This window comes from Anoplopoma fimbria, chromosome 21 (assembly GCF_027596085.1).
Source record: "Anoplopoma fimbria isolate UVic2021 breed Golden Eagle Sablefish chromosome 21, Afim_UVic_2022, whole genome shotgun sequence".
NCBI classification, from domain to species: Eukaryota; Metazoa; Chordata; class Actinopteri; order Perciformes; family Anoplopomatidae; genus Anoplopoma; species Anoplopoma fimbria.
The window spans coordinates 437,498-457,002 of record NC_072469.1 but is presented as its reverse complement, the minus strand read 5'-3'; the positions used below and the strand labels follow the sequence as shown (position 1 = coordinate 457,002).

General features: G+C 45.5%; 1 protein-coding gene across 1 annotated transcript; it reads left to right on the top strand.

Moving 5' to 3' along the window:
- Positions 1-9,202: 9,202 nt before the first annotated feature.
- On the top strand, positions 9,203-19,396 carry arhgap28 (Rho GTPase activating protein 28). Its single transcript, XM_054623357.1, has 15 exons — positions 9,203-9,368; positions 9,441-9,658; positions 11,548-11,659; positions 13,441-13,495; positions 13,712-13,961; positions 14,962-15,124; positions 15,530-15,621; positions 15,735-15,812; positions 15,888-16,041; positions 16,196-16,278; positions 16,476-16,691; positions 16,774-16,898; positions 18,672-18,815; positions 18,903-18,940; positions 19,293-19,396. Exons 1-15 carry the CDS (start codon positions 9,203-9,205, stop codon positions 19,373-19,375), a joined length of 1,977 nt encoding a protein of 658 aa, XP_054479332.1. The 3' UTR covers positions 19,376-19,396.
- Positions 19,397-19,505: the final 109 nt, after the last annotated feature.

The window sequence follows — 19,505 nt, the reverse complement described above, 5'->3', positions numbered from 1 at the left end:
GTGTTTTTACCATTAGTTTATAGAAGGTCTTTCCCGAGGCTCCCTCCAGGGAGACCGGGTGAGCTGGCTGCAGCAGAGGCCCACAACAGTTTTTAAAATCCAATGCCAGGAAGGTGGCGGGAAAAGGGTCCTCCACGTTCGGGGACCCGGATCCATTGCTAAAAGATTTTAAAAGCAGGATGTCTTGACCTGTGAGTTCCTGTCTCCAGTGAAGAAGGACTTGTCCAATGAACCTGGTGGACCTGATCCCCAAACGAGTTGCCAGCCCCGTGGGGTCCTCCAGTTGGGGTCCGGCCAGCTCCACCACCTGGCCCAGCGTGGAGACCCCTGCAGCCTGCAGCAGTCTGGACAGGGTGGCCCCCGCCCAGCTGGGATGAGTGAGAACATTCCCATACAGGACGGGCTCCTGCAGCAGCCAGTGCAGCGAGGCCCCCTGTTGCTTCCGCTCCTGTTTTAGCAGGTTCCACACTGTAAAAACACTTTTATAAAAACCAGGAAGAGATGATGCCATTACCTTATTATTATTCATTAAAAACAAGCTGAAATCCAGACCCAGGCTGTTAAAACGTTGCAGGATGCACCGGGATAGAGGTCTCCACAGAGTGTCCTCTGGCCCAGTCAGCAGCCTCTGGAGGAACTGGAGGCGGAAGGCAGCGCCCCTGCTGGCCAGATGGATCAGGCCCTGCCCCCCTCGTCCTTGGGAAGGAAAAGGACACTCTGTGGGACCCAGTGCATCCTGCCCCAAAAGAAATCCACTAAAACCCGTTGTACCTCTGATAGGAGGGAAGCCGGAGGATCGACACAGGCCAGCCGGTGCCACAGGGAGGACGAGACCAGGTTGTTGAGGATCAGGGTGCGACCTCTGTAAGACATCTTAGGAAGGAGCCACTTCCACTTGCTGAGGCGGCCCTTCACCTTCTCAACCACGTTGTCCCAGTTCTTGCTTTTTGAGGTCTCGTCCCCCAAAAATACCCCAAGGTATTTGAGTCCTCCCTTCTTCCAGTTCACCTTCGCAGAAGAAATACGACTAAAATCCTTTATGGTGTCAGTTAAAAAGTCAATGTCTTGTTGTTTATTGACCAACACAATCAGATCATCAGCATAGACAGATAGTTTAAAAGACACATCACACTGGGGGAAGCTCACACCGTTTAGATTCATCCTCAGTTTGTGGAGCAGAGGCTCGATGGCCAGAGAGTACAACATCCCAGAGAGAGAGCAGCCCTGCCTCACCCCTCTCTGGACGCCAAAAGGTGCACTCAGCCCGCCATTTATTTTCAGGACACTCGCAATGTCACTGTAGAGAACCCGGATCATAGCTATAAAGCCTGGGTTGAACCCAAAGGCAGCCAGAGTCTGCCATAAATACTGGTGTTCAACCCGGTCAAAAGCCTTTTCCTGGTCTATGGAAATAAGACCAGTCTCTATCGCCAATGAACTGGAGAGGTCCAAAACATCTCGAATCAAAGTAACATTGTCACTGATGAGCCTGCTGGGCACACAGTAAGTCTGGTCAGGGTGGACGACGGACGCCATCACCTCCCTCAATCTGAGGGCCAGAGCTTTGGACAGGATCTTATAATCCGTGCACAGCAGAGAGACCGGCCTCCAGTTTTTAAGTTCTTGTAGGTCTCCCTTCTTTGGCAGCAGGGTGATGACGGCCCTCCTGCAGCTCAGAGGTAGTCTACCTGTCAGGAGGCTCTCATTCACCACCTCCAGCAGGTCTTGTCCCATGATGGACCAGAAGGACTTATAGAAGTCAGCAGGAAGGCCGTCTATCCCCGGAGCTTTGCCGCTCTGCAGACTGGACAAGGCAGCCTGCAGCTCCTGCAGAGTTAGCTCTGCTGCCAGCTGGGAGTCTGCCTCTTTGCTCACCTGAGGGAGACCACTGAGGAAGCTGCTGTGCACATCTGGATTATGCGACCACTCACTCTCAAAGAGGTCTCTGTAGAAACCGGTAGCAAACTTCCTGATCTCAGATGAATCTGAGATTTCGGAGCCAGTACCCGTATGTAAAGAATGAATGATCTTCCTTTGTCCATTTATCCGCTCCAGCCCAAAGAAGAACTGGGAGGGAGCGTCCATCTGCGAGATGTTCATGTACCGCGACCTGACCAGAGCTCCCTGTGCTGAGACACCCAGCAGGTTGGCTATGGCCGACTGTTTGGACTTGAGGGAGTCTAAATGGCCCCGATTTCCTGTAGAAGCTACTAAAGACTGTAATTCTTCTACCTGTCTCTCCAGATCCTTCATAGTCCGGGTTAAGTCTCCAGTGACATTGCGGGTGAACTGCTGGCTTAGTTGTTTTATCTGGGTTTTCCCAAAGTCCCACCACTGCTGAGTGCTGGAGAAGGCAGGCCTGCTCTCCCTGTGGGAAACCCAAAAAAACTTAAAAGCAGTTCTAAAAGCCTGATCGTTTAAAAGGGCCGTGTTAAAATGCCAATAGGCGCTCTTTAAACGAATGTTTTTTAATAAAAACGGAGCAGGAGACAAGACAGTGATCACTAAAACCCACGGGCTGAATAAAACACCTTTTAAAAATATTTAAATGGTGTTTAAAACAAAAGAGGCAGTCCAGTCTGGCCAATGATAAAAGGTTTCCCCTTGTGTGGCTCCAGGTGTTCTGTCTGTGAGTGCTGTTAAAAGCTCTCCACAGGTCAGACAGCTCATGTTCTTCTACCAGCTGTCTGATCCTGTGGGAAGAAGCAGGATGAGGCTCAGGATGATTCCTGTCCAGGGTTGGCTCAACTGTACAGTTAAAATCCCCCCCTAAAAACATAAAATCATCGTTACCACAATCTCTCACAGCATCACTTAAAATGTCTAAAAATGCTATCCTGAATAGTTTCAAGTTGTTAAAATGCTCCTCAACTACAGTAAGTCTGGCTCCTTTTGTGACCTCTAAAAACCTCTTAATGTCTGCTGGAGCATACAGACTCTGCTGCTCCTCCTGAGTGAGGCAGAAGTCACTCTCTGACTCTGATCAAGCGTTCCCTGTGTCTCGACACCAGCTAATGAGGGGGGGTCACTAATCCCCGAGGCCGACCGAGCAGACCTGACCGACCCTGAGCAGCCGACCGCCTCCCCCGCCCCCTCCGGGCAGGAGCGGACTAGATGCCCCTCCGCTCCACAGCCAAAGCACTTCATGGTCTCCGAGGAGGCGAAGACCATGTAATTGAAACCGTGGACAGCTTGCCCCCCCCCCCCCCACCATCATGTTGGACCCAGACTCTGCTGCTCCTCTTCCTCCTCCATACTGGACCCAGACTCTGCTCCTCTTCCTCCTCCATACTGGACCCAGACTGCTGGACCTCACCTGTCCCCTCCTGTCCTCCCTCACCTGTCTCCTCCTGTCCTCCCTCACCTGTCTCCTCCTGTCCTCCCTCACCTGTCTCCTCCTGTCCTCCCTCACCACCTGTCCCCTCCTGTCCTCCCTCACCTGTCTCCTCCTGTCCTCCCTCACCTGTCCCCTCCTGTCCTCCCTCACCTGTCTCCTCCTGTCCTCCCTCACCTGTCTCCTCCTGTCCTCCCTCACCACCTGTCCCCTCCTGTCCTCCCTCACCTGTCTCCTCCTGTCCTCCCTCACCTGTCTCCTCCTGTCCTCCCTCACCTGTCTCCTCCTGTCCTCCCTCACCTGTCCTCCCTCACCTGTCCCCTCCTGTCCTCCCTCACCTGTCTCCTCCTGTCCTCCCTCACCTGTCTCCTCCTGTCCTCCCTCACTCACCTGTCCCCTCCTGTCCTCCCTCACCTGTCTCCTCCTGTCCTCCCTCACCTGTCTCCTCCTGTCCTCCCTCACTCACCTGTCCCCTCCTGTCCTCCCTCACCTGTCTCCTCCTGTCCTCCCTCACCTGTCTCCTCCTGTCCTCCCTCCCTCACCTGTCCCCTCCTGTCCTCCCTCACCTGTCTCCTCCTGTCCTCCCTCACTCACCTGTCTCCTCCTGTCCTCCCTCACCTGTCTCCTCCTGTCCTCTCTCACCCACCTGGCCTACCTGTTGGCCCCCTGCTGGTGGCGGCTGGTTTTTCTCAGGACATGCTCTGGCTAGATGTCCCTCTTTTCCACAATTGAAACACTTCATGTTTCCAGAAGTGACAAAAATAATATAATCAAAATCCTCTATTTTCAGTTTGAGCAGCAGATTGAGATCCTCGTTCCTGTTGTTGAGGATCATGTGAACCTGTCTCCTGTGAGAGACGACATGTTTTAACAGAGGAGACCTCCATCCTGAGGAGACTTTCCTGATGGAGACACTACTTTACCGTGTCTGGATCCCTGACCAGAGTCTCATCTCTGATGAACGGGGGACGTTGGATAAAGTGACTCTAACAGCCGGTGTAGCGAGCGGCAGAACCGGAACCAGAGTCTGGTTCACCATGATCCCGTTCACTACTGTTAACCTTATCCACGCTGTCAACAAATATCACCACTGACTTATTATATATCAATATATATATATAAATATATATATATATATATATATAATATATATATATTATATATATATATATATATATATATATATATATATATAAATATATATATATAAATATCAATAAATATCACCACTGCCTTATTATATATCAATATATATATATATATAAATATCAACAAATATCACCACTGACTTATTATATATCAATATATATATATATATAAATATCAACAAATATCACCACTGCGTTTACAGTATTAAACCGTCTTAAACCAGTATTTAACTGTCTTAAACATGTATTAGACCAGTGGTTCTTAACCTGGGTTCGATCGAACCCCAGGGGCTCTTCGGAACAACAATGCTCTCAACGTGTTGGTGTCACCAAATCGTACCATACTCTCGTATTGCCAAGAAAGCCCTTGAGATACTCACACCGTTTGTTACAACGTGTCTTTGTGAGCAATCCTTTGAGGATGGTGGACATGAAAACTAAGAAAAGGAACAGACTTTGCTGCGAAAATGATATGAGAGTGGCACTTGCCAAGGTGAAGCCGCGCATTTCTGAACTTGTATCTGAAAGGCAACAGCAAAAGTCACATTGATTTGCAGTAAATATTCACTGAGTTATGTTTTTGTGTGAAATTCATGTTTTGTTTGTCGACAAACCGATCCTCACAGCATCGTACGAAGTTGCGTACCTGATCGCAAATCATTCATTGAGTTATGTTTTTGTGTGAAATTGTTGGTTTTGTTCTTTGCACACAGTGATTTTGTGTGCAACTGATGCATGGTTCATTTTGTGCACTAATAAAATATATACCTATGTTTTGAAGAAATCATATTTTATTTTTCCAATTACGAAGGGTTCGGTGAATGCACTGATGAAGCTCGCAGGGTTCAGTACCTTCAATAAGGTTAAGAACCACTGTACTAGACTGTCTTAAACCAGTATTAGACTGTCTTAAACCAGTATTAGACTGACTTAAACCAGTATTAGACTGACTTAAACCAGTATTAGACTGTCTTAAACCAGTATTAGACTGACTTAAACCAGTATTAGACTGTCTTAAAACAGTATTAGACTGTCTTAAACCAGTATTAGACTGACTTAAACCAGTATTAAACTGACTTAAACTAGTATCAGACTTTCTTAAACCAGTATTAAACTGACTTAAACCAGTATTAGACTGACTTAAACCAGTATTAAACTGTCTTAAACCAGTATTAAACTGACTTTAACCAGTATTAAACTGTCTTAAACCAGTATTAAACTGTCTTAAACATGTATTAGACTGTCTTAAACCAGTATTAAACTGACTTAAACCAGTATTAAACTGACTTAAACCAGTATTAAACTGTCTTAAACCAGTATTAAACTGACTTAAACCAGTATTAAACTGTCTTAAACCAGTATTAAACTGTCTTAAACATGTATTAGACTGTCTTAAACCAGTATTAAACTGTCTTAAACATGTATTAAACTGTCTTAAACCAGTATTAAACTGACTTAAACCAGTATTAAACTGTCTTAAACCAGTATTAAACTGACTTAAACCAGTATTAAACTGTCTTAAACCAGTATTAAACTGACTTTAACCAGTATTAAACTGTCTTAAACCAGTATTAAACTGTCTTAAACATGTATTAAACTGACTTAAACCAGTATTAAACTGTCTTAAACCAGTATTAAACTGACTTAAACCAGTATTAAACTGTCTTAAACCAGTATTAAACTGTCTTAAACCAGTATTAAACTGACTTAAACCAGTATTAAACTGTCTTAAACATGTATTAGACTGTCTTAAACTAGTATTAAACTGACTTAAACCAGTATTAAACTGTCTTAAACCAGTATTAAACTGACTTAAACCAGTATTAAACTGACTTAAACCAGTATTAAACTGTCTTAAACATGTATTAGACTGTCTTAAACCAGTATTAAACTGACTTAAACCAGTATTAAACTGTCTTAAACCAGTATTAAACTGACTTAAACCAGTATTAAACTGACTTAAACCAGTATTAAACTGTCTTAAACATGTATTAGACTGTCTTAAACCAGTATTAAACTGACTTAAACCAGTATTAAACTGTCTTAAACCAGTATTAAACTGACTTAAACCAGTATTAAACTGTCTTAAACCAGTATTAAACTGACTTAAACCAGTATTAAACTGTCTTAAACCAGTATTAAACTGACTTAAACCAGTATTAAACTGTCTTAAACCAGACTAATCTAGCTAGGCTAACGGTCCCGCCCTGTTTCTAGTCTTTGTGCTAAGCTAGGCTAACTTGTGGTGGACTGTAAGACAAACAACACTCCCAGTCAGAGCTGGTGTCCAGCTGCTGGTCTAAACTGGGAGCTCCCCCCCGTCTCTCTAGCCCCTCCCATCTCTCCCCCTCTGTCTCTCCTCACAGAGGAGCAGAGAGCGGACTGATCGGAGGTGAGTCTGTTTCTTCTCTTTATGTCTCTATTGATCACTGATCACAGATTGATAACCGATTGATGCTGAGAACCTGCTGTGTGTGTGTGTGTGTGTGTGTGTGTGTGTGTGTGTGTGTGTGTGTGTGTGTGTGTGTGTGTGTGTGTGTGTGTGTGTGTGTCTGTGTTATGGATCTGGATCAGACTCGGACCTGATGAGTCACTTTGAATCACAGACTGAATGTGACTTCAGACCAGATCCAGACCAGATAAACCAGCATGAGATCCAGTTCTGGATCAGACCTGATCGTTAATCGTTCTTGTATTGATTATGTTCGTGATCGATGAATCGGTCCATCGTTTGCTGCTTTCATCATTCGTTTGTCAAATCTCTGAAAACTAAGAAAGTCTTCAGACTTCTGTTGAACCAGTTTAAAAACTGGAACCAGCAAACAAATCAAAACATTCAGAGCCAATCAGAACAGACTCACACTGACTCGGATCCAGGGAGTCCAGTTCTGATCCAGTGAGTCCAGTTCTGATCCAGTGAACCGGATCCAGAACAGAACACTATGTCACATGATGGTGGTTTTCTTTTCATCATTAAACGTGTAATAGCTGCGCTGACAGAAGCAGGTCTGAGGTCAGTTAACTGAACCATGGACCACCAGTCCAAACCAATTCACTAAGAGGGCTGATCTGGACCTGGACTTGGTCCGGATCCGTAAGTGTTTTATAGGACCGACTCCAGACCAGATCTGGATCTAACAAACCACAGGAACGGCTCGTCACTGATATAAACTACCAGATCTGGACCAGATACGGGACATGGACCAGATACGGGACACTTAGATCCTCATCAACCAGAGATCCAAAGTGAACCAGATTAGACTCAAACTCGTTGAAAGTAAACTTTTATGAAGTTTAAGGAAATAAGATCTGAAGTGAGCTCAGCGTTTAGTGAGTCCAGAGGACTAAAGGGACGGAGCAGAACTCCATGTGGTTTCAGAGGGTTAAAGGGACGGAGCAGAACTCCATGTGGTTTCAGAGGACTAAAGGGACGGAGCAGAACTCCATGTGGTTTCAGAGGACTAAAGGGATGGGGGCAGAACTCCATGTGGTTTCAGAGGACTAAAGGGACAGAGCAGAACTCCATGTGGTTTCAGAGGACTAAAGGGATGGGGGCAGAACTCCATGTGGTTTCAGAGGACTAAAGGGATGGGGGCAGAACTCCATGTGGTTTCAGAGGACTAAAGGGATGGGGGCAGAACTCCATGTGGTTTCAGAGGACTAAAGGGATGGGGGCAGAACTCCATGTGGTTTCAGAGGACTAAAGGGACAGAGCAGAACTCCATGTGGTTTCAGAGGACTAAAGGGATGGGGGCAGAACTCCATGTGGTTTCAGAGGACTAAAGGGACAGAGCAGAACTCCATGTGGTTTCAGAGGACTAAAGGGATGGGGGCAAAACTCCATGTGGTTTCAGAGGACTAAAGGGATGGGGGCAGAACTCCATGTGGTTTCAGAGGACTAAAGGGACAGAGCAGAACTCCATGTGGTTTCAGAGGACTAAAGGGACAGAGCAGAACTCCATGTGGTTTCAGAGGACTAAAGGGACAGAGCAGAACTCCATGTGGTTTCAGAGGACTAAAGGGACAGAGCAGAACTCCATGTGGTTTCAGAGGGTTTAACGTCTCGCTGTGGACCAGGAATAACCAGCTCAGATTACCGTCTGAGGACCTGAGTGAAAACACTTATCTCTGACGCTCTGATTGGCTGACACCGTCCATTTCCTCCTAATGGACACACTGGAGCAGCTAGCGTTAGCATGCGCACCCCACTCTGTGCTCCCCTGGGATCCAGAACCATTAGACCGAGGTTCCCCCTTCAACACACACACACACACACACACACACACACACACACACACACACACACACACACACACACACACACACACACACACACACACACACACACACACACACACACACACACAGATCAATACACTGGTAGAGGATGACTTCCTTTCACACACGTACGTTATCAATATTTAATGTCGGCTCAGCTTCGTCTCACCAACAACCACAACATCTGAATATGAGATCTGACATCCAATCAGGTTCCTTTAATCAACAAAGATTAACCTTTAAACGATGATTCACTGAAACTAGAACCTCATCAAGTCAAGTTAAATAGACCTAGACACTCTGATTGGCTGAGAGGATCTAGACACTCTGATTGGCTGAGAGGATCTAGACACTCTGATTGGCTGACAGGATCTAGACACTCTGATTGGCTGACAGGATGTAGACACTCTGATTGGCTGACAGGATCTCTCTCCTCTGCAGGATGTTGTCATCTCCACCTTCCACCTCCGCCCCCCCTCCACTCCCTCAAACAGTGACCTCTGACCTCTGCCATGTTACCATGGAAACCTACTGGAGGGAAGTGCGGAGCATCGAGGAGGAGACGGAGGAAGAGGAGGAAGAGGAGGAGGAGAGGAAGAGTATGGACGGTGAGTAGAACTGACAGCAGAGTGAGACACCGTCTTTCCATCTGACTCCTTCTCCTCTTTGTTAACCTGCAGAGGTGGAGCTGGAGGAGGCGTGGCTGACGGAGGCGGGGCTCTCCTCCCTGGTGACCGGCTCGCTGTCCGAGGACGTGCCGCCGCCGGCTGAGGTGCTGCTGTCCACGTTGACACGGCAACAAGCCGCCACGGTGAAGAAGAGGCTGGACAACTACAACGAGACGCTGAAGACTAGAAACAGGCAGCCAATCAGAGATGTCCGCGACGTCTTCACTGAGGTGGGTCACATGATAAATATCAATGTATGAGAAACATAAAGAGTAATTTCATTAAACGTTCTATATGTATATATATATATATATATATATATATATATATATATACATACAGCAGGTAAAATAAGTATTGAACACGTCACCATTTTTCTCAGTAAATATATTTCTAAAGGTGCTATTGACATGAAATGTTCACCAGATGTCGGTAACAACCCAAGTAATCCATACATACAAAGAAAACCAAACAAATAAGTTCAGAAATCAAGTTATGTGTAATAAAATGGAATGACGCAGGGAAAAAGTATTGAACACATGAAGAAAGGGAGGTGCAAAAAGGCATGGAAAGCCAAGACACCAGCTGAAATCTATCAGTAATTAGAAAGCAAGCCTGCCCCTTGTCAGTGCAAATTAATATCAGCTGGTTCAGTCCCAACTGATGGCCTATAAAAAGGTGTCTCATTACCAAGGTGTCACACAAGAAACATCTCATGATGGGTAAAAGCAAAGAGCTCTCTCAAGACCTTCACAACCTTATTGTTGCAGAACATACTGATGGCTGGTTACAGAAGGATTTCTAAACTTCTGAATGTTCCAGTGAGCACTGTTGGGGCCATAATCCAGAAGTGGAAAGAACATCATTTCACCATAAACCGGCCACGACCAGGTGCTCCTCGCAAGATTTCTGACAGAGGAGTGAAAAGAATTATCAGAAGAGTTGTCCAAGAGCCAAGGACCACTTGTGGAGAGCTTCAGAAAGACCTGGAATTAGCAGGTACAATTGTTTCAAAGAAAACAATAAGTAATGCATCAACCGCCGTGGCCTGTATGCACGCTCACCACGCAAGACTCCACTGCTGAAGAAAAAGCATGTTGAAGCTCGTTTAAAGTTTGCTGCACAACATTCAGACAAGCCTGTGAAATACTGGGAGAATATAGTCTGGTCAGATGAGACCAACATGGAACTCTTTGGATGCCATAATACACACCATGTTTGGAGGTCAAATGGCACTGCACATCACCCCAAAAACACCAGACCAACAGTGAAGTTTGGAGGTGGAACATCATGGTGTGGGGCTGTTTTTCAGCATACGGCACTGGCAAACGTCATATAATTGAAGGAAGGATGAATGGAAAAATGTACCGAGACATTCTTGATAAAAATCTGCTGCCATCTAGCAGGATGATGAAGATGAAACGAGGGTGGACATTTCAGCAAGACAATGATCCCAAACACACAGCCAAGGAAACTCTCCATTGGTCTCAGAGAAAGAAAATAAAGCTGCTAGAATGGCCCAGCCAATCACCTGACCTGAATCCAATAGAAACTCTATGGAAAGAACTAAAGATCAGAGTTCATAGAAGAGGCCCACGGAACCTTCAAGATGTGAAGACTGTTTGTGTGGAAGAATGGGCCAAAATCACACCTGAGCAATGCATGCCACTAGTTTCTCCATACAGGAGGCGTCTTGAAGCTGTCACTACCAACAAAGGCTTCTGTACCAAGTATTAAATACATTTCAGTAAGCGTGTTCAATACTTTTTCCCTGTGTCATTCCATTTGATTACACATAACTTAGTTCCTGAACTTATTTGTTTGGTTTTCTTTGTATGTATGGATTACTTTGGTTGTTACCAACATCTGGTGAACATTTCATGTCAATAGCACCTTTAGGAATATATTTACTGAGAAAAATGGTGACGTGTTCAATACTTATTTTACCCGCTGTATCTGTAGGCTCCGTCCCTGAACACAGATATGAAATTAAATGTGTTCTCTCTCGCTCACAAACACACACACACACACACACACACACACACACACACACACACACACACACACACACACACACACACACACACACACACACACACACACACACACACTGTTCCAGCACGATGATGACTCAGCAGAAAGATGCCCCTCCCTGCCCCCTCACCACTCCGAGTCACCGCCGAGCCGATACCACACCACGACCAAAACCATCCGGAGAAACGCCCACAGAGGTACCGTTAGTCCACTCACCTGTCAGTAAGCTCATGGACCAACGGAACCACCCATCACTCTATCCAGTCCATTAGGGAATGTTCTAGTGGTCCTTAAGGTTCTTGTTGTAAATCAGGTGGTTCCCGTAGACGGGGTTCTAGTAATCCTTTAGTTAGTTCTAGTGGTCCTTAGTTAGTTCTAATGGTCCTTTACTTAGTTCTAGTGGTCCTTTAGTTAGTTCTAGGGGTCCTTTAACTGGTTCTAGTAGTCCTTTAGTTTGTTCTAGTGGTCCTTTACCTGGTTCTAGTAGTCCTTTAGTTAGTTCTAGTAGTCCTTTAGTTAGTTCTAGTGGTCTTTTACTTGGGTCTAATGGTCCTTGAGTTAGTTCTATTGGTCCTTGACTTAGTTCTAGTGGTCCTTGAGTTAGTTCTATTGGTCCTTTACTTAGTTCTAGTGGTCCTTTAGTTAGTTTTAGTGGTCCTTTACCTGGTTCTAGTAGTCCTTTAGTTAGTTCTAGTGGTCTTTTACTTGGGTCTAATGGTCCTTGAGTTAGTTCTATTACTATATTCCTTTATTGATCCCCATGGGGGAAATTCAAGTGTTGCAGCAGCTCAACTACACAGAAACAGATAATAAATACACATATTATACAATAAAATAAAAATAGAATAAAATAAAAAATAAGAATACAAATAAAAAAATGTACAGTATATCCACATGGGGGGGGGGCTGGTCAGCATGATGACAGACTGTGGTCTCCGCTGTTGTTGTACAGTCTGATGGCAGTGGGCACAAATGAGCGTCTGAAAAGTAGTTCTAGTGGTGTTTTGGGTATTCTAGTGATCCTTTAGGTGGTTCCATTGGTCCTTAAGTTGGTTCTATTGGTTCTTTGGTTGGTTCTAGTGCTCATTTGGGTAGTTCTAGGGGTCATCTGGGTGGTTTTAGTGGTCCTTTGGTTATTCCAGAGGTCCTTAAGGTGGTTCTAGTGGACCTTTTCTTTTTTCTAGTGGTCTTTAAGGTGGTAATAGTAGACCTTTAGGTGTTTCTAGTGGTCTTTAAGGTGGTTCTAGTGGACCTTTAGTTGGTTCCAGTGGTCATTTAAGTGGTTCCAGTGATCCTTTAGTTGGTTGTAGTGGTCCGTTAGATGGTTCTAGTGGGCCTTTAATTAATTAGTTCTAGTGGGCCTTTAATTAATTAGTTATAGTGGTCCTTCAAGTGGTTCCAGTGGTCTTTAAGTTGGTTCTAGTGGTTCTTTGGTGGGTATAAGTGCTTGTGTGGTTAGTTCTAGAGGTCATTTAGGTGGTTCTAGTGGACCTTTGGTTATTCAAGAGGTCCTTTAGGTGGTTCTAGTGGTCTTTAAGGTGGTTTAGTGGACGTCTAGGTGGTTCTAGTGGTATTTAAGGTGGATCCAGTGGACCTTTAGGTGGTTCTAGTGGCCTTTAAATTGGGTCCTGTGGAGCTTTACGTAGTTCTAGTTGTCTTTAAGATGTTTCTAGGGGACCTTTATGTTGTTTTAGTGGTCTTTAAGGTGGTTCTAGTGGACTTTTAGGTGGTTCTAGTGGTCTTTAAGATGGTTATAGTGGAGCTTTACGTTGTTCTAGTGGTCTTTAAGATTTTTCTAGTGGACCTTTGGGTGGTTCTAGGGGTCTTTATGGTGGTTCTAGTGGACCTTTAGGTTGTTCTAGTGGTCTTTAAGGGGATTCTAGGGGACCTTTAGGAGGTTCTAGTGGTCTTTAAGGTGGTTCTAGTGGTCAAGGGCTGGAAGAAGAAATAAACATCTGTTTACTGTTTGTGTTTCCAGTTCGACCAACTCTTCCTACATTAGTTTTTGAAGATCAACTACCTGAACACCCGTCATCCCCCCCACACACACACTCTCCAACACACACACACTCTCTGACAGACACACACTCTCCGACAGACACACACTCTCCAACACACACACACTCTCCAACACACACACACTCTCTGACAGACACACACTCTCCGACACACACACACTCTCTGACAGACACACACTCTCCGACACACACACACTCTCCGACACACACACACTCTCCGACAGACACACACTCTCCGACACACACACACTCTCCGACACACACACACTCTCCGACACACACACACTCTCTGACAGACACACACTCTCCGACACACACACACTCTCTGACAGACACACACTTACATTCTGTCGGTTGGTCGAGACAAGCTGATTGGCTGCTGCGGGACTGTCCATACTCAGAAGGCGTGGCCGAGCACAAAGGGGGCGGGGCTTGTTGGGACTGTCTTCGTTTCCGTGGAGCCGACGGTGGTGACCTGCTGGTGAGTCTGACCTCTGACCTCCTGACACAAACTCCTGCTTCTAGTTTCATTCTTTGTATGACTTCTATTCGGGGGATAATCAGGTTCCACGTTTTGGAACCACAGCTCCCATGATGCTTTGGGGGATGTAAACTATAAACGAAGTATAATATTGCAGCTCTGCAGTGTTTCATTATGTACAGAGAACTGTGAGATTCTTTGTTCTTTGTTCAGAGATGATGATTTCCTCAGAATGATATCAGTTTGTGTTTCATGTCTGAGTGAAATATGACCTCATGTGTTTGGTCCAATCACAGCCGAGTACATCATCTATGGAGAGATTACTGTTCAACGCTCTGTTTACAACTCACAGTGTCCATGTGACTCTGTAGTGACCTGACAGTCATTCCTGCTCACCTAGCATTAGCATTAGCATAGCATAGCATAGCATAGCATAGCTGTTCTCATTCCAGAGCTGCTGACGGTCCAAACGGGTTCATGTTTAGAAGAGGAACTAAACATGATGGCTTAACGTTATGTTTCGTGATGTTTGACCTTTGAAGGTCAACGTTAGCGCCTGACTCAGTGACTTTAGCTGAACTATTATCAGCGGCCTTTAGTTTTGTTTCTTCCTGTTGAGTCTCAGAGGGTTTGAGATGAAGATAACGTTAGAGATCTTCAGGGAGGGCGTCTGATGTGTCCAACAGGAAGTTAGCATCAGGCTAGTCCCAGTTAGCATCAGGCTAGTCCCCGTAGTAAAGAAACAATCAGGTCACCATGTGATTCATGACGTCAGCAGGTCAAACAACAACAAGCGATGTAATTGGCTGCTGGAGGAAGCTGTCGGACCAATCAGGAGCCACCGTTTGATTCTGCAGCTGGTTGAATAAAACTTTATAACAAGAATTTAAACAATTATTAGTTTGTTTTAGTTTTTAAACATTTTGTATCAGTTCAGTTTATTTTTTAGTTTCTGTACGTAAATCAGTAATGATGTAAACGTGTGTGTGTGTGTGTGTAGTTTGGACCTGTCTCACCCTATCAGGGTCTGGTCTCGGCAGACGACTTGTCCCCATGTGACCTCACCCGCCTCGGCTTCATCTCCCATATCGAGCTCTCCACCTTCCTGCTCGCTCTGGGTATCCAAACCAAACGCCACCGCCCGCTGCGCCGCAGGACCCGAGGTGCGCTTCATTTATACATCATAGTTTGTTGTTTATTATTAGTGTTAATAATAATAATGATAATAATGATAATAATAGTAAAGATAATAATAGTAATAATAGTAATAATGATAATAATAATAATAATAATGATAATAATAATAATAATAATAATAGTAAAAGTAATAATAATAATAATGATAATAATAATATTGATAATAATAATAATAGTAGTAATAATAATAGTAATAGTAATAATAATAATAATTCCCCTGTTGTTTGATGGATTTAATTATTATTAGAGAGGTTTTGCAATTATAGAATACAAATATTGGACCAAAGGTCAGACCGGGACCAGTTAGTACGAGAACACATTAACACTGTCTGTCTGTCTGCCTGCCTGTCTGCCTGTCTGTCTGTCATCAGACAGCGGTGTCTTCGCTGTTCCTCTGAACTCTCTGTTGGAGAACGACAGGAAGAAGTTTCCAGGAGTTAAAGTTCCTGTCGTCTTCCAGAAGGCAAATAAACTGTCTCTCTCTCTGTCTACCTGTCTGTCTGACTAGATAATGAACTGTTGGTCCTCTTAAGTGCAGAAAGACAAACCTGTGTGTGTGTGTGTGTGTGTGTGTAGTTGTTGTGTATTTTAGAGCAGACCGGTCTGCAGACTGAAGGGATCCTCAGAGTTCCAGGATCAGCAGCTAGACTGAAGGTAACACACACACACACACACACACACACACACACAGAATAATGGGGTAACACCTGTCTGTCTGTCTGTCCTCAGTACCTGCGTAGAGAGTTAGACAGGTGTGGTGGGGCGTTCGACTGGTCTGCAGTGAGACAGGTGGATGCTGCTGGTCTGCTGAAGCTTTTCATCAGAGAGCTGCCAACACCTCTGCTGACACACACACACCTGTCCACCTACCGCTCTGTGCTGGGTATGCGCACACACACACACACACACACACACACACACACACACACACACACACACACACACACACACACACACACACACACACACACACACACACACACACACACACACACACACACACACACACACAGACTGACTGATGTGTGTCCCTGCAGGTGTCTCCTCCGTGGTCCACCAGGTTCAGGCTCTTCAGCTGCTGTCTCTGCTGCTCCCTGAAGCCAACAGAGACTCACTCCGAGTAAATATCAACTCCTCACCTCAGATAATCACATGTGACTCATCCATCAATCAATCAATCAATCAATCAATCAATCAATCAATCAATCAATCAATCAACCAATCAATCAATCTATCTGGAGTCAGCAGGTTGACAGAATCACTTTATATCAGAAGTTCAGAGATCAGGTTAACCTGGATCTGTTTCCATGGTTACAGGCTCTGCTGGTCTTTCTGCGTAAGGTGGTCTCTCATCAGGACCAGAACAGGATGTCTCTGTGGAACGTTTCCATGGTAATGGCGCCAAACCTGTTCACCCACCCTCACCATGGCAACAAGCGCTCCACCACCAAGCAACAGGAGGAGATGGAGGAGGCGGTGGGCGGAGCTCAGCTGGTCCAACTGATGATCACACACCAGGACCTGCTGTGGACCGTGAGTCAGAGGACACACTCACAGCCTCAGTGACATCACTGTCTGAGCTGTCCATGACATCACTTCCTGTTTTCTTTGATAGGTCCCAAGCTTCCTGATGTCTCAGGTGAGACAGATGAACCAAGCGTCCAATCAGAAACAGTTTGGCCTGACCAAGGCAAAGAGACGACTGCTGAGGAGGAAGAACGACAAGAACGACAGAAACCAGGTGAGACATAGACCCAGGTGAGACATAGACCCAGGTGAGACCAGAGAACCAGGTGAGACCAGAGAACCAGGTGAGACCAGAGAACCAGGTGAGACATAGACCCAGGTGAGACCAGAGAACCAGGTGAGACATAGACCCAGGTGAGACCAGAGAACCAGGTGAGACTAGAGAACCAGGTGAGACCAGAGAACCAGGTGAGACTAGAGAACCAGGTGAGACCAGAGAACCAGGTGAGACTAGAGAACCAGGTGAGACCAGAGAACCAGGTGAGACATAGACCCAGGTGAGACCAGAGAACCAGGTGAGACTAGAGAACCAGGTGAGACCAGAGAACCAGGTGAGACCAGAGAACCAGGTGAGACATAGACCCAGGTGAGACCAGAGAACCAGGTGAGACTAGAGAACCAGGTGAGACCAGAGAACCAGGTGAGACTAGATAACCAGGTGAGACTAGAGAACCAGGTGAGACATAGAACCAGGTGAGACATAGAACCAGGTGAGACCAGAGAACCAGGTGAGACTAGATAACCAGGTGAGACATAGAACCAGGTGAGACATAGAACCAGGTGAGACTAGAGAACCAGGTGAGACCAGAGAACCAGGTGAGACTAGAGAACCAGGTGAGACATAGACCCAGGTGAGACCAGAGAACCAGGTGAGACATAGAACCAGGTGAGACTAGAGAACCAGGTGAGACATAGACCCAGTTGAGACCAGAGAACCAGGTGAGGCATAGACCCAGGTGAGACATAGACCCAGGTGAGACCAGAGAACCAGGTGAGACATAGACCCAGGTGAGACCAGAGAACCAGGTGAGACATAGACCCAGGTGAGACATAGAACCAGGTGAGACCAGAGAACCAGGTGAGACATAGAACCAGGTGAGACCAGAGAACCAGGTGAGACATAGAACCAGGTGAGACCAGAGAACCAGGTGAGACTAGAGAACCAGGTGAGACATAGACCCAGGTGAGACCAGAGAACCAGGTGAGACATAGAACCAGGTGAGACTAGAGAACCAGGTGAGACATAGACCCAGTTGAGACCAGAGAACCAGGTGAGGCATAGACCCAGGTGAGACCAGAGAACCAGGTGAGACATAGACCCAGGTGAGACCAGAGAACCAGGTGAGACATAGACCCAGGTGAGACCAGAGAACCAGGTGAGACATAGAACCAGGTGAGACCAGAGAACCAGGTGAGACTAGATAACCAGGTGAGACATAGAACCAGGTGAGACCAGAGAACCAGGTGAGACTAGAGAACCAGGTGAGACATAGACCCAGGTGAGACTAGAGAACCAGGTGAGACATAGACCCAGTTGAGACCAGAGAACCAGGTGAGACATAGAACCAGGTGAGACCAGAGAACCAGGTGAGACATAGAACCAGGTGAGACATAGAACCTAGTGAGACTAGAGAACCAGGTGAGACCAGAGAACCAGGTGAGACTAGATAACCAGGTGAGACTAGAGAACCAGGTGAGACCAGAGAACCAGGTGAGACTAGAGAACCAGGTGAGACATAGACCCAGGCGAGACAGGTGAGACCCAGGTGAGACCAGAGAACCAGGTGAGACATAGACCCAGGCGAGACATAGAACCAGGTGAGACATAGACCCAGGTGAGACCAGAGAACCAGGTGAGACCAGAGAACCAGGTCTCATCATCGTTTAACACGCCAAGATCTGACAGTTAAACCAATCAAATCACAGTGGGAGGGGACAATGTTGAACCCCGCCCCTTCACTGTAACTCAGTGTGATGTCCATGTGTGTGTGTGTGTGTGCAGATCACAGAGCTGTGGGCAGGTGTGATTAGGGTTCACGCGCCCCTGCACACCAAGGTTTCCATGGCGATACAGCTTGATGGACAGATGAGAGCCAAAGACGTCATCACCCGCTTTGAGTGTGACAACAGGTAACACACACACACACACACACACACACACGTCCACTGATCGATATAATTGATTATCTAACGTGTTGTATTTCTCTCTGCCAGCAGTTCTGTTCAGCATCTGTATGAAGTCGGAGGAAACATCTGTGAGTCTGATTATAACATCATGTAAACATCATGTAAACAACATGTTACATCATGTAAACAACATGTAAACATCATGTAAACAACATGTAACAACATGTAAACAACATGTAACATCATGTAAACATGTAAACAACATCTAAACAACATGTAACATCATATAAACAACATGTAACATCATGTAAACATGTAACATCATGTAAACATGTAACAACATGTAAACAACATGTAACATGATGTAACATCAACAAAGTATTGATCAACTGCACAGGTTCGTTTTGAAATGTGTTTAAATATCACAACAAAGTAAAACCTGTCTGTCTCTCTCTCTGTCTGTCTCTGTCTCTCTCTCAGGTGAGCGTCGTCTCCATCCAGACTGCGTTCTGTTGGACGTTTACAGAGTGAATCCTCACTGTGATTGGCTGATCAAACCCTGACTCACATCAGTTCAACCATAAACTCTTTATTTGTATCTTCTGTATTTTTATTATTTATTGTTATTAACCATCAGATGAAACTTTATTAAAGTTTATTGATATGTTGTAGAAACGTGCTCATATTAAAAAC

Coding starts and splice junctions, on each gene's coding strand:
- arhgap28 (XM_054623357.1), top strand. CDS start 9,203: ATGTTGTCATCTCCACCTTCCACCTCCGCCCCCCCTCCACTCCCTCAA. Junction 9,369..9,440: donor GGAGAGGAAGAGTATGGACG/GTGAGTAGAACT, acceptor GTTAACCTGCAG/AGGTGGAGCTGGAGGAGGCG. Junction 13,496..13,711: donor CAACTACCTGAACACCCGTC/ATCCCCCCCACA, acceptor GACAGACACACA/CTCTCCGACACACACACACT.